General features: G+C 36.3%; 1 protein-coding gene across 8 annotated transcripts; it reads right to left on the reverse strand.

Annotated features, from left to right (window-relative positions):
- Positions 1-5,829: 5,829 nt before the first annotated feature.
- On the reverse strand, positions 5,830-16,565 carry LOC129576387 (probable cyclin-dependent serine/threonine-protein kinase DDB_G0292550). Of its 8 annotated transcripts, none has more exons than XM_055461424.1 (9): positions 16,179-16,565; positions 11,388-12,228; positions 11,227-11,268; positions 10,762-11,130; positions 9,977-10,308; positions 8,905-9,853; positions 8,433-8,530; positions 8,142-8,276; positions 5,830-8,045 (listed from the first exon to the last, which is right to left on the reverse strand). In XM_055461424.1, the coding sequence occupies exons 2-9, from the start codon at positions 11,488-11,490 to the stop codon at positions 6,555-6,557; spliced, it is 3,519 nt and encodes a 1,172-aa protein (XP_055317399.1). In that variant the 5' UTR covers positions 11,491-12,228; positions 16,179-16,565; the 3' UTR covers positions 5,830-6,554. The 8 variants fall into 8 exon arrangements, with proteins under 8 accessions (XP_055317399.1, XP_055317397.1, XP_055317395.1 ...); XM_055461422.1 differs by having other exon boundaries at positions 16,175-16,546; XM_055461420.1 differs by having other exon boundaries at positions 8,878-9,853; positions 16,179-16,535.
- Positions 16,566-17,628: the final 1,063 nt, after the last annotated feature.

Raw genomic sequence — 17,628 nt, forward strand, 5'->3', positions numbered from 1 at the left:
GGGGACGATGGTCTCGGCAAGTCAGACGCACACACTAACACACACACACACACACACTATCACCACTATTACCAACCACCACCACACAAAGAAATACGATAAACCACATAAGACTTATGAAGGAAAAATTGAAAGAGAAAAACAGTCACAAGAAATCATAAAAAAAAAGAACGGAAAAAAACCTGGAATGGAACAGAAAAGTGAAGCAGAAAAATCGACGCAATGAAAAATGAAAAAAAAAAAACAACAACGTTGAGATGGTGTGAAAGAGAGCGCACACAGTCAAACACTTACGGGCCAAATTGGGAGAGCGAATAGAAAACGGCAGCATCTCAATACATTAGGAAAAACGAGTAGCAGGCACCAACCGATGTGAAAATTGGAAATAATAGAATGGAAAATCCACCATAACCAAAATTATTGATACGCCTATTTTTTTACGCGCCCTTTCACTTACTCATCGAATATACACTAAAGCATTGGTTCTGTGTGGATTTAGGGAGAACAGCCGCAGCACCACCAACAACAACAGCAGCAGCAACGACAACAGCAACAACAACAGCAACAGCAAAAAAAAAAACATACAACAAAATACGATGAATGAAACGAAACGAAAAATCAACCCCCACACACATAAACTCTATCATCGACGCGGCTTTCACACTCGTACATACGAGCAACTGTGTTGATTTATCGAGAAGTAAAGTACATGCCCTGCTACACACATATACACACACTGACTTTCATCATCGAATCCGCATCCACTTCCCTTCGCGCGCGCACACACACCATTCAATTATGTGGCCATATTTTATAAATGTTTGATCGAAACTCATGCACACCAGTTCATATTCCCCAAATGAACTGCTTCCATTTGCACGCATGCGCCCGGCACGCGCTTCCAATGAGTCGAGCATGCAAAAACATCGAAACCATTTTCAACCGGGGTGGAGGGGAGCGTACACACCGAACACACAGATTATTCCGAGATAACGCGACACCAACAGCAGGCAGCATTTTTCATAACGATCATGCGTATGATGGCGAACACAACAGTTTTCCAACATTTCGAATTCCAACAAACAAACGGCAGTCGAGAACGAGCAAAAAAAAAAAAACGTATACACAAACTCTCTCAAGAGAACTAAAGTAAACAATGGTTATTGGTGACCTATTCAAGCTATGCCAAGCTGTAACATTTTTGAGCCAACCGCCACTGAAATTCACTCGTTTTCACACACATACTTTTGGAGTGCTTCAGTTTTTCATTTTTCAGAAAGCACGCATTTCTACATCACATTCACCCGAGATTATCGCCCAATGAAGCCAATAAATGAAGAGCTCAACCATTCTCTACACAAAAATCAACACTCAAAGCTTTTGAACGCAATTACCCATCACATCCATTCCAGGCAATGTTTGCTTTTGTGCTTTTAATTTTAACAAACACGCACATTGAACAATCTTTCTGGTACTGTTTTCGGCTTTCAACCATCAATATTCATTTCGATACCAATTTTTCTTTGTAAATTCTTATTTTATTTGGACATAAATGAAATTGAAAGGAGAAAAAAACTTCGACTAAATTAGGAATTACAATTTTTTAATTGGAAATTTCAACGCAACGAATGAGAAAAAAAAACAATCCATTAAAATTGTCATTGGAACATTGGAGACGTTTGATATACGGGAAACATTTCAGTGGGGCATCGTCTGCAAAAAAAAAAATAACCCGGATGATTTTCTGTGGCTTTCATTTTAAATGGGAAAAATCACATAAATTGAAGAAATGAAGAACGAAACCGAGTGCCATTTTTTAAAAATGCGGGACATCTTGTCGTGTCGTTGAATGGATCTCTGCGTCCTCGTCATCGTCGTCATATTCACCATTGATGAAATGCAATGTTGAATCGAATGATTGTCGGTATAATGACGTATCCATTAAATCTCTCGAAATACAAAAAAAGGCACGACTCTTTTGAAACACAAATAATCGGTGCTCAAGTAAAATCGATGCTAATGTATGTGCGTGTGTTTGCTGCTTTTCATATTTCTGCTTCAATACTCGTTTGCTGCATGTATTTCGTTGCGATAGAGTAGTCTTGATGACTAAACAGCGTAATATGAGCATGATGTTCGAAATGATTTAGCCAATTTCTCGTGTGCATATTTTGTTGTTGACAAAATGTAGCATGTGTGTTTTTAGATGAGGAGCATGTGTATTTTATGCTGTTGTAGCACAAAATTGTCAAGCATATTAAAGACTTCTTAACTAGCTACACCACATCCATTTATCACTTTTCATCGCCGAAGCTTCTCAACGTATTGCGCATTCAACTTCGTCTGCAGAGAAGAAAAAAGAAAATAACAACAAGCGATTCACCAACAAGAAGCGAAAAATACGACCGAACAACAGGATTAAGTCAGGGAACAGAGGTAATAAAAAAATAACGACAGCAGCAGTAGCAGCAAACGAAGAAAACACACAGGACTCGCGAAGCAATGTATGGTAGCGACCCATTACGCAGATTCAGCATTGAATCAACTCACACAAGTTCTAAATTATAATAGATGACGTTGTACTCCGATTCCTTCGTTCAATACACGCTTTTATCACCAACACTGCCGCTGCTCACATGCTTTATGTCATACACGCTTCTTCGCATTCGCACAGCATATAAACAAACACAGAGAGCGTTGTGGTAGCAGCTCCTCTCACTCTCTCTCTCTCACTCTCTCTCTCTCTCTCTCTCTCTCTCTCTCTCTCTCTCTAGCAGCATTTATTACTTGCAGAACAAACGAAAATAAAACTATATGCTTTTGGTGTTGGTCGATTGTCTCGGTACTTTGTTGTTGATGCTACTTCTAGTGCCGCTATCGCTGGTGCTGCTGTTTTGTAAAGGGATTTGATGTCGCATGATTATGATTTTGTATTAAGCCTTAATCTTCTCTCTCTCTTTCTACTTCTTGAGCGCATGTATTTTTTTTAATCATGCTTCGTCTGCAATTGCACCAAATGTGCTGAGCATACGCTTTTTCTCCATCCGAATAAATACTATGACATTACAAAATTTCGTATCGGGTGTTCACATATTTCTATTCACTAATTGCTCTGAGCACTTTTAAGCTTTTGATAATAACGGAGGCAAAGCGAATAAAAAAAAAAAACAACAACAACAACAAAACACACACAAATCGAAAATGTGAAGAAGAAAGGCAAAAACTTTTCATGCGACACAAAGGAAATTAAAGCAGCTGAAAAAGAGTTTTTAAAATGTTGTTTAAAATCATATTCCGGATACAGATTTTATACGAAAATGTTTTCTGTGAGCCACAGCTCAAAACTATTTTTTGTACGCATACTGCCGCATATGATGTGTGCACTGTGCACTGTGCACACTTTCAATAGAATGCTGTGTGCAAAGGATAAATTTCCATAAAAATGAAATTAGAAAACAAAAACTCGAAAGATAACACACCGATTCATTTTCTTTTGCATACTATCCTGACTTTCCAAAAAAATCTCTGATTCTCAGTCTCCGAATTCTTCTCATGATTCCGAACTATGGAATATGGATAAATAAGTCTTCCTTTGGATGAACTTGAAAAATCAATCATATATTTCAATTTATTTATTTAATAACCGCCAAAGCTCGAGAGCTGCGTCGAAGGCAAACTACATGCTACTAGCGCCACACTGAAATACATTTGATTTGCATTGTACACGTAAGCGGTGGGAGTTCGAACCAACGACTGCTAGTGTCGAACGTAAATGCACGTAAATGCTGCATAATATTAAACGCACCCATTAATTTATCATTGTTTTCCTATTAAGAATGGATGCGTTTAGAATTATGTGACTTGACACTAGCAGTCCATGGTTCGAACTATCAAATTACACAGATAGGCGCATCCCTCGCCAAGGCTGAATTACAATCGCTTCGAATGTGATATTTGTTCTAAACAATTTCTTACTGAATAGACATCGAATATCAAAACGGTGCAGCGAATGCATTGGGGTTGATCGATTCTTAAAATAATACTATATGCGAGCGGATTGAATGGCCATTTTTTTCGTTTCGTCGAATAAAAACACAACAGTTTGTGTAAAATGTGCTCTTGGCCGAAGAAATTTTATTGATTCCTTTCTTTTGTCGACGTTTCGGGCCTCACGGCTCCTTTGTCAAAACTCCAAAATAAAAACGAATGACAAATAAACATATATTCACTTATAATTAATTTAGTTTAGTTTATCGCTTTCATCGATTTCAAAACGAACAGTGATCAAACAAACCAAAAATGAGCGTCTAAGCGCAATCTAAGTAAAAAGTAACGAAATATTTTTTGTATTTATTCAGTTTATAAGTGAATATATGTTTATTAGTCATTCGGTTTTATTTTAGAGTCTTGACAAAGGTGCCGTAAGGCCCGAAACGTCGACAAAAAAAAGGAGACAATAAAATTTCTTCGACCAAGAGCCCATTTTACAATAATTGTTGTGTTTTATTCGATAATTCTATATGATGGAATCACTAAAATGAGTTTTTCTTAGGAATTTTAGTCATTTTACACTATTTTGATCGTTTAACCCATTTTCTACCAGCGTTTGATTTTTCGAACAAAGGCCATCCCTATTTATATCTCGACCTAGATATAGGCAAGAATAACAGACATATACTCAAAAAGCAAGTGTTGAACATTATTTTTCAAAATGTGTAAGTCCTCTGGGCCTATGTTCAGGAGGTGCTGAGGGAAGCCCAGGGTGGATTTGGAGATAATAAAGAATCCCGGGCTAATGACCAATGTTCGAAAAATCGAACAAAAATTTTCCGGGGCATTTCTGGAAAACTACAAGACGAATTTTCCATCTGAATTTTTTTTTTCATTTTTTCATGCCAAAATAACTCTAAATAGACTTATAGTTAATATTTTTAAATAAAGCATAACGGTTTTTGATTGATCAGTTTGTAAGCCTACAAAAATATGGTTTTCCGGAAAAACTGCAAACAAAATTTTTTCATATGACAGTTTTTTCGGAGTTTCCAGGGGAAAATTATGCTAGATAGACTATTGGTTACTCATTTCGAACCCACTTTTGTACCTTGGTAGAAAATGGGTTAATAAAGTCTAAGGTCATATATTTCAGAGATCAACCTACCCATGCATACCTTACTAAAATTGTAATACGACAGTGCTGTCCAACCCGATGGCCACTGTGCAACAAGTGGCCATGAGACAATTTGATATGGCCACGAGAAGATTATGATGAATTAATTTGGCAAAAGACGTACAAGAATCCGAATTGGGCTGCATTCAAGAATCAAATCAACGACAAAGATTATAGTTTTTTTTCCGTATTATACACAAACCAATTCAATGAGGAATTTGTGCTCGGCTTTGATACTGACATTAATGTTCGATATCCTGATATTTTCAAAAAAATTCTTCTGACATTTAAGTTTCTGAAAAATCCATTTGTTTTCAATCAAAACAATATTCAAAATTGGTCCAATATTTTCATTACAAAAAATAAAACTCACTTGGACTTTGATATTTCGCTTATAAATGAAGAAACTCATTTGCCAAATGAATTGAGCGATGCATTGTCGAACCAATTGCTCTCAAATTTTAAAGATATTATACTAAAATTTCTTTGCATGTTCAGTTCAACATATGTCTGAAATTAATTTGAAATTAAAAAATAACTTAAAACCTTGCCAATTTTCAAAAAACAAACAAAAACTTTTCGATCGTTTTTGTTCTGCACTGTCAGATTCCACTCATTCAATTTCAAAAATATTGCCTTTTTTTTAAATAAAAACACCAACGTTTTTTTTTTCTCGATAAAAATGGTTCTTTTTTAATTTGTATATACAATTTGCGATAGTTCTTTTTATTCAGCATTTTAAAATGCAATTAAATTTTGCATTTTTGCTATAAATGAAAAACAATTTAAATATTTTCTGGGCATACAAGATTTTGTACATCTCATTTTTCGCTTCTTTCATTTCATTCAGTTAGTGTATGATCTTTCTCTCTCCATTGAACGCATTTCTCAATGTGTGTATTTGACAAAAATATATATATATTTATTTAAAAAAAGAGAAGAAAACAATCAGTTTCATTCATTCGTTCAAATGTATGTTCAGATAAGGTAATATATAAAATCAACATTCGTAATAGTATATGGATATATACTGAAAAGAAGAAGAAAAATTTTGATACCAAATGCTGATTTATATATATATATATATATATATATGCATGACAACAATGTACTCAAGTGTCCCAATGCCCTTTCTGCATAATCACAATGTGAATCACTGTCTCTCGACTATGTATTTGGTTTAGTCGGAAGGTGTAAAATAAAACCAATGTCGCTGTCGCTGCCGCTTTCTACCGCATTCCGTGACGACTTTCTCAATCGCCAATCGCCATCGTTGAGGTTCAACGGCAAAGTAATAGAAATTCAATATAAACATCCTCGAGATGCTCCTCATTGTTTCATGAACAAAACAACAAAATAAAATAAAAACAGATACATTGTGTTGTGTTTATTTGTGGTTCGCATCGGTAATCCGTATGTGTGTTCGTTTGTCAATGTGATTGCTGGCGTTGTTTGAGCCCATGTAATTCGATGCCGATGTTATGATGCTACCATTACTGTTCCCATGATGGCCGTTTTGTTTTTGTAACGATGATGTGGTCATTGCTTGCGAGGACGTATGATTGCCGCTGTTGCTGCTATTCTTATGATTCGACAACGATGAGGATGATGATGACGACGACGAATGGGACTTTCGTTTGCTGGACGATGAACTATTTGTACTTGTGTTTAAGTGATGGTTTGGTTGATTGGCGGCTTTCACCAGTGATTGGTAAACTGAGAGGATTTTCGTTGTGTCATAATTCCGATGGTTAATTTTTTGCGGTCGTATGATGCTTTTAAGGCTTTCCAGCAGGCGATCGGTTTCAAGTAGTTTTGGCAGATTTGGTTTTAGTGTTCGTGTCCGTACACGATGTATGACCGGCATTACGGAATATGAATTGGTTGGATCGATGGTTGGTCGTGCAATTAATTGAATACTTTGTTGGTTAATTGGCCGACGGAATATTGCATATCTCGGATTGCCACCGGCCGATGACATTGTACCAGCACTGCTTGGATTCAGTAAAACTATCGGTCCATTCGTTGTCGTTGCGATCGAATTGACAAAATGCATCGGTTTTTTAAATGCCACTTTTGCGGCTGATGCATTCGGACTACTGGCATTCGGGGTTGTGTTTGTGTTGTTCGTATTGTTGATATTTGCATTGGTGGCAACATTGGCATTTGGCGTGGTAACATTTGCAAGGGTTGACTTCACCGAATTCACTACACTGTTCGCACCGGTGTTAATGGCATTCGTAATGGTACCTAGGCTAGGGCAACCAATCAAATTGGCGCTATTTAAACGCATTATCGATCCATTATTACGTAATGCAATCATATTATTTGCAAATGTTCCATTGTGCTGTTGCGTTTGTATTCGATGGAATATTTGCTGTTGAATTTTCTTTGTACAATCAACCGAATGTTTTACATGGCACGTACCTCGCCCGCGAGCCATATTAAAGTGATTCGAAGCAATTGCTCTTGGTACGTATGCACATTTTGATGACGAAAATCGCTGCGATGACGGTAAAATTGGATTATTCGCTGCACTCACTGGCACAGTCGGCACCTCATCATCACTCCAATTATTTTCCACGGAATTTTCCTTTTCACGTATTCGACTCGATTCACTGGAACTACTTCGATTATTGCCGTTGCTACTGCTGCTGCTGCTGTTTGAATAATTGGAATTTATCACGCGTACACCTTTGCCACGCAAACATTTATACACCATATCCAGTAGAAAGCTTTCATTTTCACCAATCGGCACCGGTGAGATGATATTTTGATTCGCTTGATGTTTTGAATTATCGTTTATATCATTTGCATCATTTGGCTGTGGTGCCAATGCATTTGGAGCTGCATTTTGATGATCGGCTTCCGACAGAATCTAGACGAAAAAAGAACATATTGCATGCACAAATATTTTAGACCATTTTCCGTCAAGCTCAATTAGCTGTTTTGGTGTGCTGAATTTGATAACTACCTTTGTCACATTCACCAGATCCGTTGAATTGACCACCGGATCATTCGATAGGGTCATCGATGCCAGCGGTTTCTCAGCAATTGGCGGTGATTGTGTTCCATTTAGTCTCTCTGAATCGGTACGACTTCGACTCGTCTAAATTTACAAGAATTTTACATCATTAGCATACAGTCTATAGAAATACACAGTTTTAAATAGTAAAATTGTACGAATTCGATGAATGGATTCAAATAAAACATCTCAACATATATTTTATAGAAGAATGACAGCAGAATAAAATGTTTGTCTTACGTGATGTTTTATGGTTATGTCGTTGCCGAGCTCTTTTGTTGGCGTTACCGGATATATTGTACCATTTTCCTTGTCTGAATTTCGATTGACGGTGGCATCTGAAATATATTGAATATGATAAGTACAAATGTTCGCAAAACTTCGATTAATTAATTGTAATTGAATTCCGATAGTTCTTATTTCGATAATTTTCTGTCGATTTTACATGCGATAATCGATTTTGTTTGATTGAAAGTTGTCGTAAGAAAATTTTTCTTCACATTTTAAGGGAATTCAAGGTCTTTTAGACCGCAATTACCTCCCTATTATTATTGACCATTTTCATTCATTTGTGTTTTTTTTTTCTTTCAAAAAAATATCGGTGGGTATATATTAACATTGATCGGTTACATATATTTCCCATTCAATTACTACCAAAAAATAAACTTGTGATGAAAAAACGTACCGCTACAATCAAATGATGTCAACTCACCGATGTTATTGTTGGTTGCATCATCGTCGTCATCGTCAATGCAAATGATATCGGAGCGTGGTGCGCCAATGAGAATGTTCGTACCAAAATTAGCATTCGCCGATAGACTGGGTGTTTTCTTGTTTTGTGTCAGATTTGAATTAGGTTTAAGGAGTGTTTGGCTAATGTCATGCGATAATGGTGATGCAGCAATGCCTTTGGTTCCATCTTTTGAGCTCTTTGATTGATTGGAATTGTCCTTGGATTCATTGGTTCGTTTCCGTTTTCGTTCTCGTTCCGATGCCGAGCTTTCATGTGAACGTTTACTGCTCGATTTATTTTGTGTCGGTGGATACGGTTGGCTACTGTTGCTATTGTTATTCATCACCAAATCAGCCTCATAATTGAAATTATCGAAATTTTCCCAAAATGTCATATCTAATCCATCACCATTGTCATCGTTAATTAATTCATTCATTTGCATTGAATAATCGCCCAGGTTTGCCAACGACGCCGATGCGTTTAGTCCGGTTTGGTTGAGTCCATGGTTGTTGTTCGATGTACTCGTTGTGCTGGACTGCATTGCCGACAAGCTCGAATTATATAGGTCACCAATTTGCGATGCATTATTTGAGCGATCGTCTGGGCTGGGTGTGAATGGTATTGCGTTGCTGATTTTTCGATGTGTATTCACATCGGAGTATGTGAAATTTGGCGTTGATACACCGCCACTGCTCGACACTGCTGACGTTATTGACGATAATACAGATGGAAGCGAATGTGTTCCATTCAATTGTTGTGAAGATGATGTGGAAAATGCCGTACTATGGTCACTATTATAATTTCCTATCGTTGACTGATTACTATTACTAGAGAAACTTCTTCGTTCCATATCGAAGCTGGACGATGAATTGCTATCGCCAATCGATTCCAATAATTGATTGCCATTGTCTCCCGTCGTGTAATTTGTCTGAAAGTAGAAAATAAATTGAATTGTGTCAAGTTAGGTTAGATTTATGCTTTGCTCCATGTGCCTCGAGCGTTAATGCATATTATGATTGCACACATGCCCGTTTTCGCCCGTTTGCTTTACCTGTTTACTAGTTGAATGTTTGTGTGTGTCTTTGGCATTATTTCGATGATCGGCCAACAGTTGATCGAACGGCTTCGAACGTCCTTCCACATTTCGACGCAATGAAATTTGATGGGTTTTACATGTTAATGATCTTGTACATGGTTTCATATTTCCTATTCGAACGCCACAATGCTTTTCTGGATCGTATTCCCGATCCTTGACCGGTAATACTTTACGATTCCGTCGACTACCGTTCCCACTTCCACTGCCCGACGTCGATGTCGATATTTTTGATAAACTAATTGGCGAATTACTATTTGACGATGAACTATTAACAGCAGCCGCAATATCTGCAACGGCATTCACGGAAAGGGGGAAAATACATTCATGTTTAATTTCATTAGCCAAAGGTTATCCATTGCATTATTTAGTGTGCATCTCATTTTGTTTCAAAATTCATCTAACATACTTAACATATATATACAATCAGTACGTTGCAATCAATTATTCAGTGCTATTGACACTGCACATTTCAAAATGGCCTATAAAAGATTCGAATTTTTGGTTCTTCTGACCGATATCAGTCAAGCACATATTTAGGCGATTTGGATGTGAGCATATGCTTTTGTTTATGATTTTGAGCATCGGAAATTTGTTAAAGTACGAACATTTCAATTTCCATATGAATTTCATACGCAAGATCATTTTTTTTTTTCAAATATTAATTATTTGATTCATAAAAAGAATCGAAATTCTTTGTTGAGATGACGTGAGTTGGTTATCATCATTCGCAATATCCTTACCTGATGATGAATTGATTGGTGTCGGCGGTGCCATTTTCGAAACATTCAATCGATTCGAGAATTCGGCTGATAATGTTGAATCGACACCTTTTGGCGTCGATAAACTGTTGTTTGTCATTCGATTGAATGTCGGAGTGCCAGCATTTGGTAATGTGATACTCGCTGTTGAACTGCCCTTTGACGGTATTCGTAATTTGCCACTTGAAGGTGCTGGCACGATTTTCGATCCATGTACTCGTTTCACGTGCCTCATTATACCTTCTGGTGCCATTATGTGATTACACTGATTGCACAACACCATTGGACCCGGATCGCTCGGCGACTCGCCATACAAATTGCAATCCGTTAGATCTAATCGTTGTACATCAGCTGCGGCGTACGGGAAAGAAATAAGAAAACATTGTGTATGCATTAGTTAAATTTCCTTCTAGTTTTTATGCAATGAAAAATTGTGTAGCCACTTACCTGTTGTTCTCGATGGTAGATTCGTGCTATCGAGATCGAAATCTGCTCCATGGCCATCGAAACAAAAACAGAAAGAAAACGAGGTTTACCGAACAATGGTCAAACCGAAATTGAGTAGTAGATAGAGAAGATGTGGCAGTGTTTTCAACCGCCTGACTCACCTATCAAATTGGCTACATGCTTTTGATAGTACGACCACGATTTGCCCCGCATCGAAAACAAGCTAATTGAGGCTTGCGTCGAATGTTTACTGTGTGCATTCATGTTTGTGTCTTCTTAGTTTTTAGACGGTTTTATTTTTAATTGTCGATGTAATTTTGTTAATTTATTTTTAATTCGTTTTGTTTATTTACTCCTCTTTATCCTTTATATTATTCATTCACATACACACACGCACACCCACTAGCTGCGAAAAGGTGTGCCGACTCGACGTTGATTCGAGATGTGAATTCAATAAATATTGAACAGTTACTGACTGAGATAAATTAGATAGATTTGTGTTTCTGTAATTGTTGTCTGAGAAGGAAGATAAAAGGCGCATACGATCCCGATAAAAGAAATTATTTCTTCTCGCGTATTCAAAATAATACTATGTCTTATGCAAATCGGAATTTCACTTGCTAATTCTCATGGTAAGTCATTTGATTTTTTATTGTAGCTGTTGTTTCTTATTTTTGTTGCTGTTTTAATTTCATTTCTTTTCTCTCAACAACGGAAAAACTGTTTTCTCTTCTTCTTTTTTATACTGTTTTATTAATGTTATTTGAGGCTGGTTCAAGTTCATTCAGCAAAACTTAAAAACGAAAAACACATACACACACACACACACACGTTAAAAAGTGCGCGTTTTTGTGTTACGATAACTCTTTTCAAGCACACATATTTTCAGTCATTTTTGCGTCGATTTATCTCTTTCAATTTGTGACAAAACCGATTCATACAAAACAAAACTCATTTTAAAGTTGCTACGATCATCTTTGGATTTTTGGAAACATTTTGTACCTGCAAGCAAAAATAAAGCAGAAATAAATCTTATTATTTACTATCGAAAATTTATAAAAAAAAATTCAAATGTAATTTTATTTTTCGTTCTTTTGGAATTTTCGGTAAAATTATCAATTAAAATTATTATGCAATGAAATGAATTCCATTCCACTGAAGCTCGTCGAAGAAAAGTCTTCTACGATCAGAAAAGGAGTTTCTGGGCTTGAGCAAAGATAAATATTCTACGCAAATTCTAGCTGAGTCAACGAAAAAAGAAAAATTGATTTGGTTTTAAATCGACCGAGATTGCATTGATGGAACAAGAAATCGAGTTGCAAGATTTCTCTTGGAACAAACTCGACGCCTGCAGTTCAAATAAATGAAATAATGCATACGAGAGTGAGAGAAAGAGAGTGTTTGTGTGTTCTTTTTATTCTTCCAAATATATAAGATATTCAAATAGATTGAACCTTATTGTTCAGAAGACGATAAAATGCATGCAGACAAATTTTGATACTGCAAATACTTTACACAAGTGCGCGCTCTCTCACTCACTCACTCACTCTCTCTCACTCTTTTTCTGCTTTTTTCCCTCTCAGTTGAATCGTGCAAGTTTTCTTTCTAATTAAAATTGAAATCAACATGACAGTGACATTGGATGGGGTTTGTTTCGATGAGAGCGCTTGCTCTTGCTCTCATATATTTGCGATGTCCCCGTGTTTTGCTCTCACTGTGTGTGCTCTTTTTTCTCTCGACTCATCCTCTTTCGGGTCGAATCTCATTAGCCAATGGAACCACACAGGTACGATTGAGTCCATGAATTGGCTAATGGATTTTCAATTATAACACATTACTCGGCTATTTACTTTTTTATTTTGTTGTTAGTTATGATGCTACTGCTGCTGCTGTTGTGGTTTTTGTTGCTGTTGCTGGTGGTGCTGCTGCTGCATTTCGAGCACGCACATCATATAACAACACACAGAACTATGCCATTTTCCGTAATCCAAATAGAAATTTTACGGGTACGAACACAATTTATGGCAAATGCAGCGCGATTTTGTCTACAAATTCAGGCAATATGAATGAAAATGAAGTACATTAAATCACAAAATTCGATTAACAAAATTGATGTTCCATGTATTCTTCTCCTCCGTCTAACACTATTCGATCATCATCACACTTTTTGATTTCGCCTGTTTTTTTTTTTTTAATTGTATTTTACTTTGAGTTCGAACCACAATGGAAACCTATATATTTTTACAACTTTGAATTTATGTTTTATAGTAAAACACAACAACAAAGCACACACACTAGCGCATACACACTCACATAAGGTAGTAAAAAATATCGTCTGTATCGAAAAGAACAATGTATACGTATACAGCGAGAGATATGTGGATCGAATGGTGCTTACACAAGCACATGCAACATGAGCATGACAGCAACACATACACATACGCATCAAACACACAATGTTGTCTCGCAGTGAAAAAGATTTTCTCTGCATTTCACACATGGGAAGGCAGTCGAACGCACACCATTAAAACGGTGTCGATCCATTTTTATTCTTCTTCTTCTCTTCGCTATCGTCGTCAGTCGCTCATAGTGTGTTTTGTTTGGATGGCAGTGTGTGCGTGGCCATCCAAGATGTCTGTGCCATTGAAACCACCACGAGCCACAATGTGCGTATACAAAATTGTTCACCTGTGTGTATTGAGCATACAGATTTGGTGATTTGTGTATGGGTTATCGTAAATGTGTGTATGTGTATGTTGAAGCACACATCGTTTACTTTTAAACACCGACATGCTACTTCAAACAAGAAAAACACGACATGCTGACACATGGATTCTATTAATTTGCCTGCACGCACACCAAGGCACAGCGCGAAATCAAAAAGGAAAAAAAAAATAACCCGTGTTTCTCATCCGAATAACAAATCAGCGCCATAATGGATTAAATGCCACAATATTCTCTATCATCCGAACCCACACAGACAATGCGTGTGCATGCATATGTATTTTAAATAAACCAGGGCTTGTTTCGACCACCGATTGGATCAATCGGAATTTTCGGAATTTCTATGAAATGAAGCAATATGTTGTGGAATTTTCTCCCACTTTGTCTCCCACACAAAAGAGGAATATAACTTTTTGGAGTTTTTCTTCAATTTTTCGAAATGTGAAATAAGAAATTTCAATTCGAATGGTAAAAAGATTTTGTAAAAAATTGCCGGAATTAATCCCATTGAAATGCCTTCAATACTGGGTACTTGAGTCTTTAATTATGGCAGCAAATCTACGTCTCGACAAAATTCGATAATATTAATCTCGATATATTCTCGCAATGAAAACGAAAAAAAAAAAATTCCCTAAAATATGCCCTGACTCAGAACGATATACAGAAACGAAACGAACACGATATGTGTTGAGTATTCGTCGCATGCAAAAACGTTCAACCAATACGTACACATTCCAACCGATAAATATACCATCCACATTTTCCATCCTACATACACACATGTAATTCACAGTGCTACCACTTTGGTCGAGTTCCAACGTGTGTGCATATTATATTGTAAGTGAATGCACCTATACAATCGAAAGCCGCAGAAGGCTTGTGGTTGAATGAGACACCGTCAACAAAAAAAAAATTTCTTTTTTTTTTCGTTGTGCTTAACAACATGGAAAAAGCAAGAAAAACTTTTTAGTCTAACTCGAAAAAATTAAATTATTCACTTTTTGGTGTGAAAAGTGAACGAAAATGGGATCGTTGAAAGCAGAACATGATTTATTGGGATTATTGGTATTTATTTTTTCTCCTCGAGAAACATTCGATGATATGTGTTACTAAATGGATAATATAATTGAATCAATGGATGTTAAGCAAATTTTAATGGCAGAGATACAATTAAAATAAGAACAATAAATACGAACAAATAAAAAGTTATTTTTTGAGCAAAAAAAAATGACAAGATAAGAAATTCTGCTCGGTATAAGAGCCCCATCATTAGCAATAACCGACTAAATAAACAAATGAGGCGATGACCACCAAAATTGTCCACTTGAAAAGATGAAAAAAGAAAGAATTGACTCAATAGAATATGGCTATCTCATGATTCATTTGCGATTTTTTCGATTCTTTCTTTTGCATTTATTCATTTTTTGGAGGGACAATTTTTTTCGCTTTTGGCTTCCGCAACATGCGAAAAATGATTTTTTTTCATTTGTTTGATCGTCATTTTTAGTGTTTAATATATGTTCATAAAATGTCTTCTTTGTAACTCCTCACAGCTCTTCAATCATTGGTTTTTTATTTGTGTGGAGGCAAATCGTAAATTGCGTTAAATAAAAAACAACAACCAAAATCGCTCACGGTAATTCAAAATACAACATTTTCTTTCCATTTTTCTTTGTTTGCGCGAGTGATTTTTTTTTTTACTTTCTGTTTTGTCTCGCAAAATAAAATTAGGAAAAAAAGTCTTTCGAAGTAACGAAAATCAATTCCCACAAATGGCAACAACAACAACAACAATGAAACAAAAAAATGTAACACAATTTTTATTTACAATTTATTCTGTGTATTATATTTTCTTTCTCGGTGCGCTCTCTTTCTTTTTTCGCAAGAAAAAAAAAGAAGAAAAACGAGAATCCGCGAAAGAAAAATCGAGTAATCCAAAGCGAATTTTTGTTTCGCTCGTGTAATAATCAGCTTTTCCTGTTTGACGCCGATGGCAGCAAAATTTCTTGACCGATTTTTTTCTTTCGTTTTCTGGTAGCGTTTTATTCTCGTCTTTAATTTTTTTTATTGGTTTAAAAAAATTTTCTTCTTGGATGAAAATGCTCGCTTAAAAAAAAAACTGCTTTTTTTTTATCTTCTCGTTTCCGATAAATTACATTTTAACAAAAGTAACTTTTGCAGAGGCCGAGAGAGTGAGAGCTTGAAATATACTCGATGATTTTACCTACTCAATGTATATGATTCGTGTATGTAGAAAGTAATAAAAGTGCTGTTTCTCAGTTGTGCCTCTGTTGTGTGTGCCGTTCTTCGTTTTCTTCGTCTTTCTTTGCCTTTTTGTTTCACGTCTCTGTCGGATTGAGTTTCCGTTCACTGTTCGCAGCTTCTAAATATACATCCACTTTACTACTTTTACGAACGTCTCTCTGCTCTTCTCACACTTTGTTTGTATACAGAACCAACGGAATGAACGAAACGAACAAGCGAACGAACGACGACACGACTCAATCGTACCTACGAACCGCATACTAACACGCACACTTTGCAAAAGTGCATGGTGTTCGCATTCAAATGGTAGTGTGTGTGCTTGCGTTTTTTTTCTTCATTTCATTTGACATTTCTCGACAAATCGTCATCGAACCGAACGGAACGACACACATCTGTCAAAATTTTCTGCCAACTATTCATGTGTGGTGGTGCGACCTGGTGTGTATGTTGATTACGAACACGATGGATTGTTGTGATTGTGAACATGTGAGATCTTTACTTATTGACATTCTGACACACGCATACAAAAGCACACGCACATGGACACATACACAGAAACACACTTACACAGGGCAGACAGTGGTGCCATTCAATGTTGGCTCTTCTTCGTCAACATAAAATGGCAATCGCATGTTGCTCTGGTGGAGGAAAATAACACTTATTTTCACCAGATGTGCTGCATGCTTGTGTTACACGTTTTTTTTTGCCGTGCGGCAACACACATCGCAAACACTCGCAGTACAATCAGATCAATGGATTGAATAAGAGACAAAACAAAAATTATCGATTGTACCGTAATAAGTTATGGGAAATAATACTTTTTACTCTTTTCATTAAAAGCTGTCTTAAAAACTTATTTAAAAAACAATCTTGTCATCTGAAAAAGAATTGTATTCCATTTCAAGGTGATTTTTGTAGTCCAATCAAAATGTCGATATTATTTACACATTGTAATATTGTTTCAACATCCAACGTTACTAATCAGTTTCAAAGATATCGATTACATAAAGTTAGCTGCAATATCGATACAATTCGCTTGTTGACTTTGAATTTGATATTGATTCCATTTAAATTATGTGAACGCCATCTACTGAGTTTATCATGACCGTTACATTTATTTCTGCTTAAGTACAACACGATATCGATCACGAATGACCTCTGGGTTTTACATTCAAAATTATAATGTATCAATTTGGGTATTTAACAAGGAAAAACATTTACAAAGATGTTGTTAGAAAAGCTTTTTCGAATAAGGAAATCGTTTGATAAGAATATTGGAAGATTCGCATTCCAAAATCCACTAATTCTTACCGTAATTGTCTCATTCTTGGACTTTCTTATGTTTTAATTAAATATTTTTTCAAATGTGATCCTTTTTCTTCTCTCTCGAATAGAAAATCAAACGGCTTGTTC

This window comes from Sitodiplosis mosellana, unplaced genomic scaffold (assembly GCF_009176505.1).
Source record: "Sitodiplosis mosellana isolate CC-2019 unplaced genomic scaffold, AAFC_SMos_1.0 Smas_scaffold_6181, whole genome shotgun sequence".
In the NCBI taxonomy this organism is placed as follows: Eukaryota; Metazoa; Arthropoda; class Insecta; order Diptera; family Cecidomyiidae; genus Sitodiplosis; species Sitodiplosis mosellana.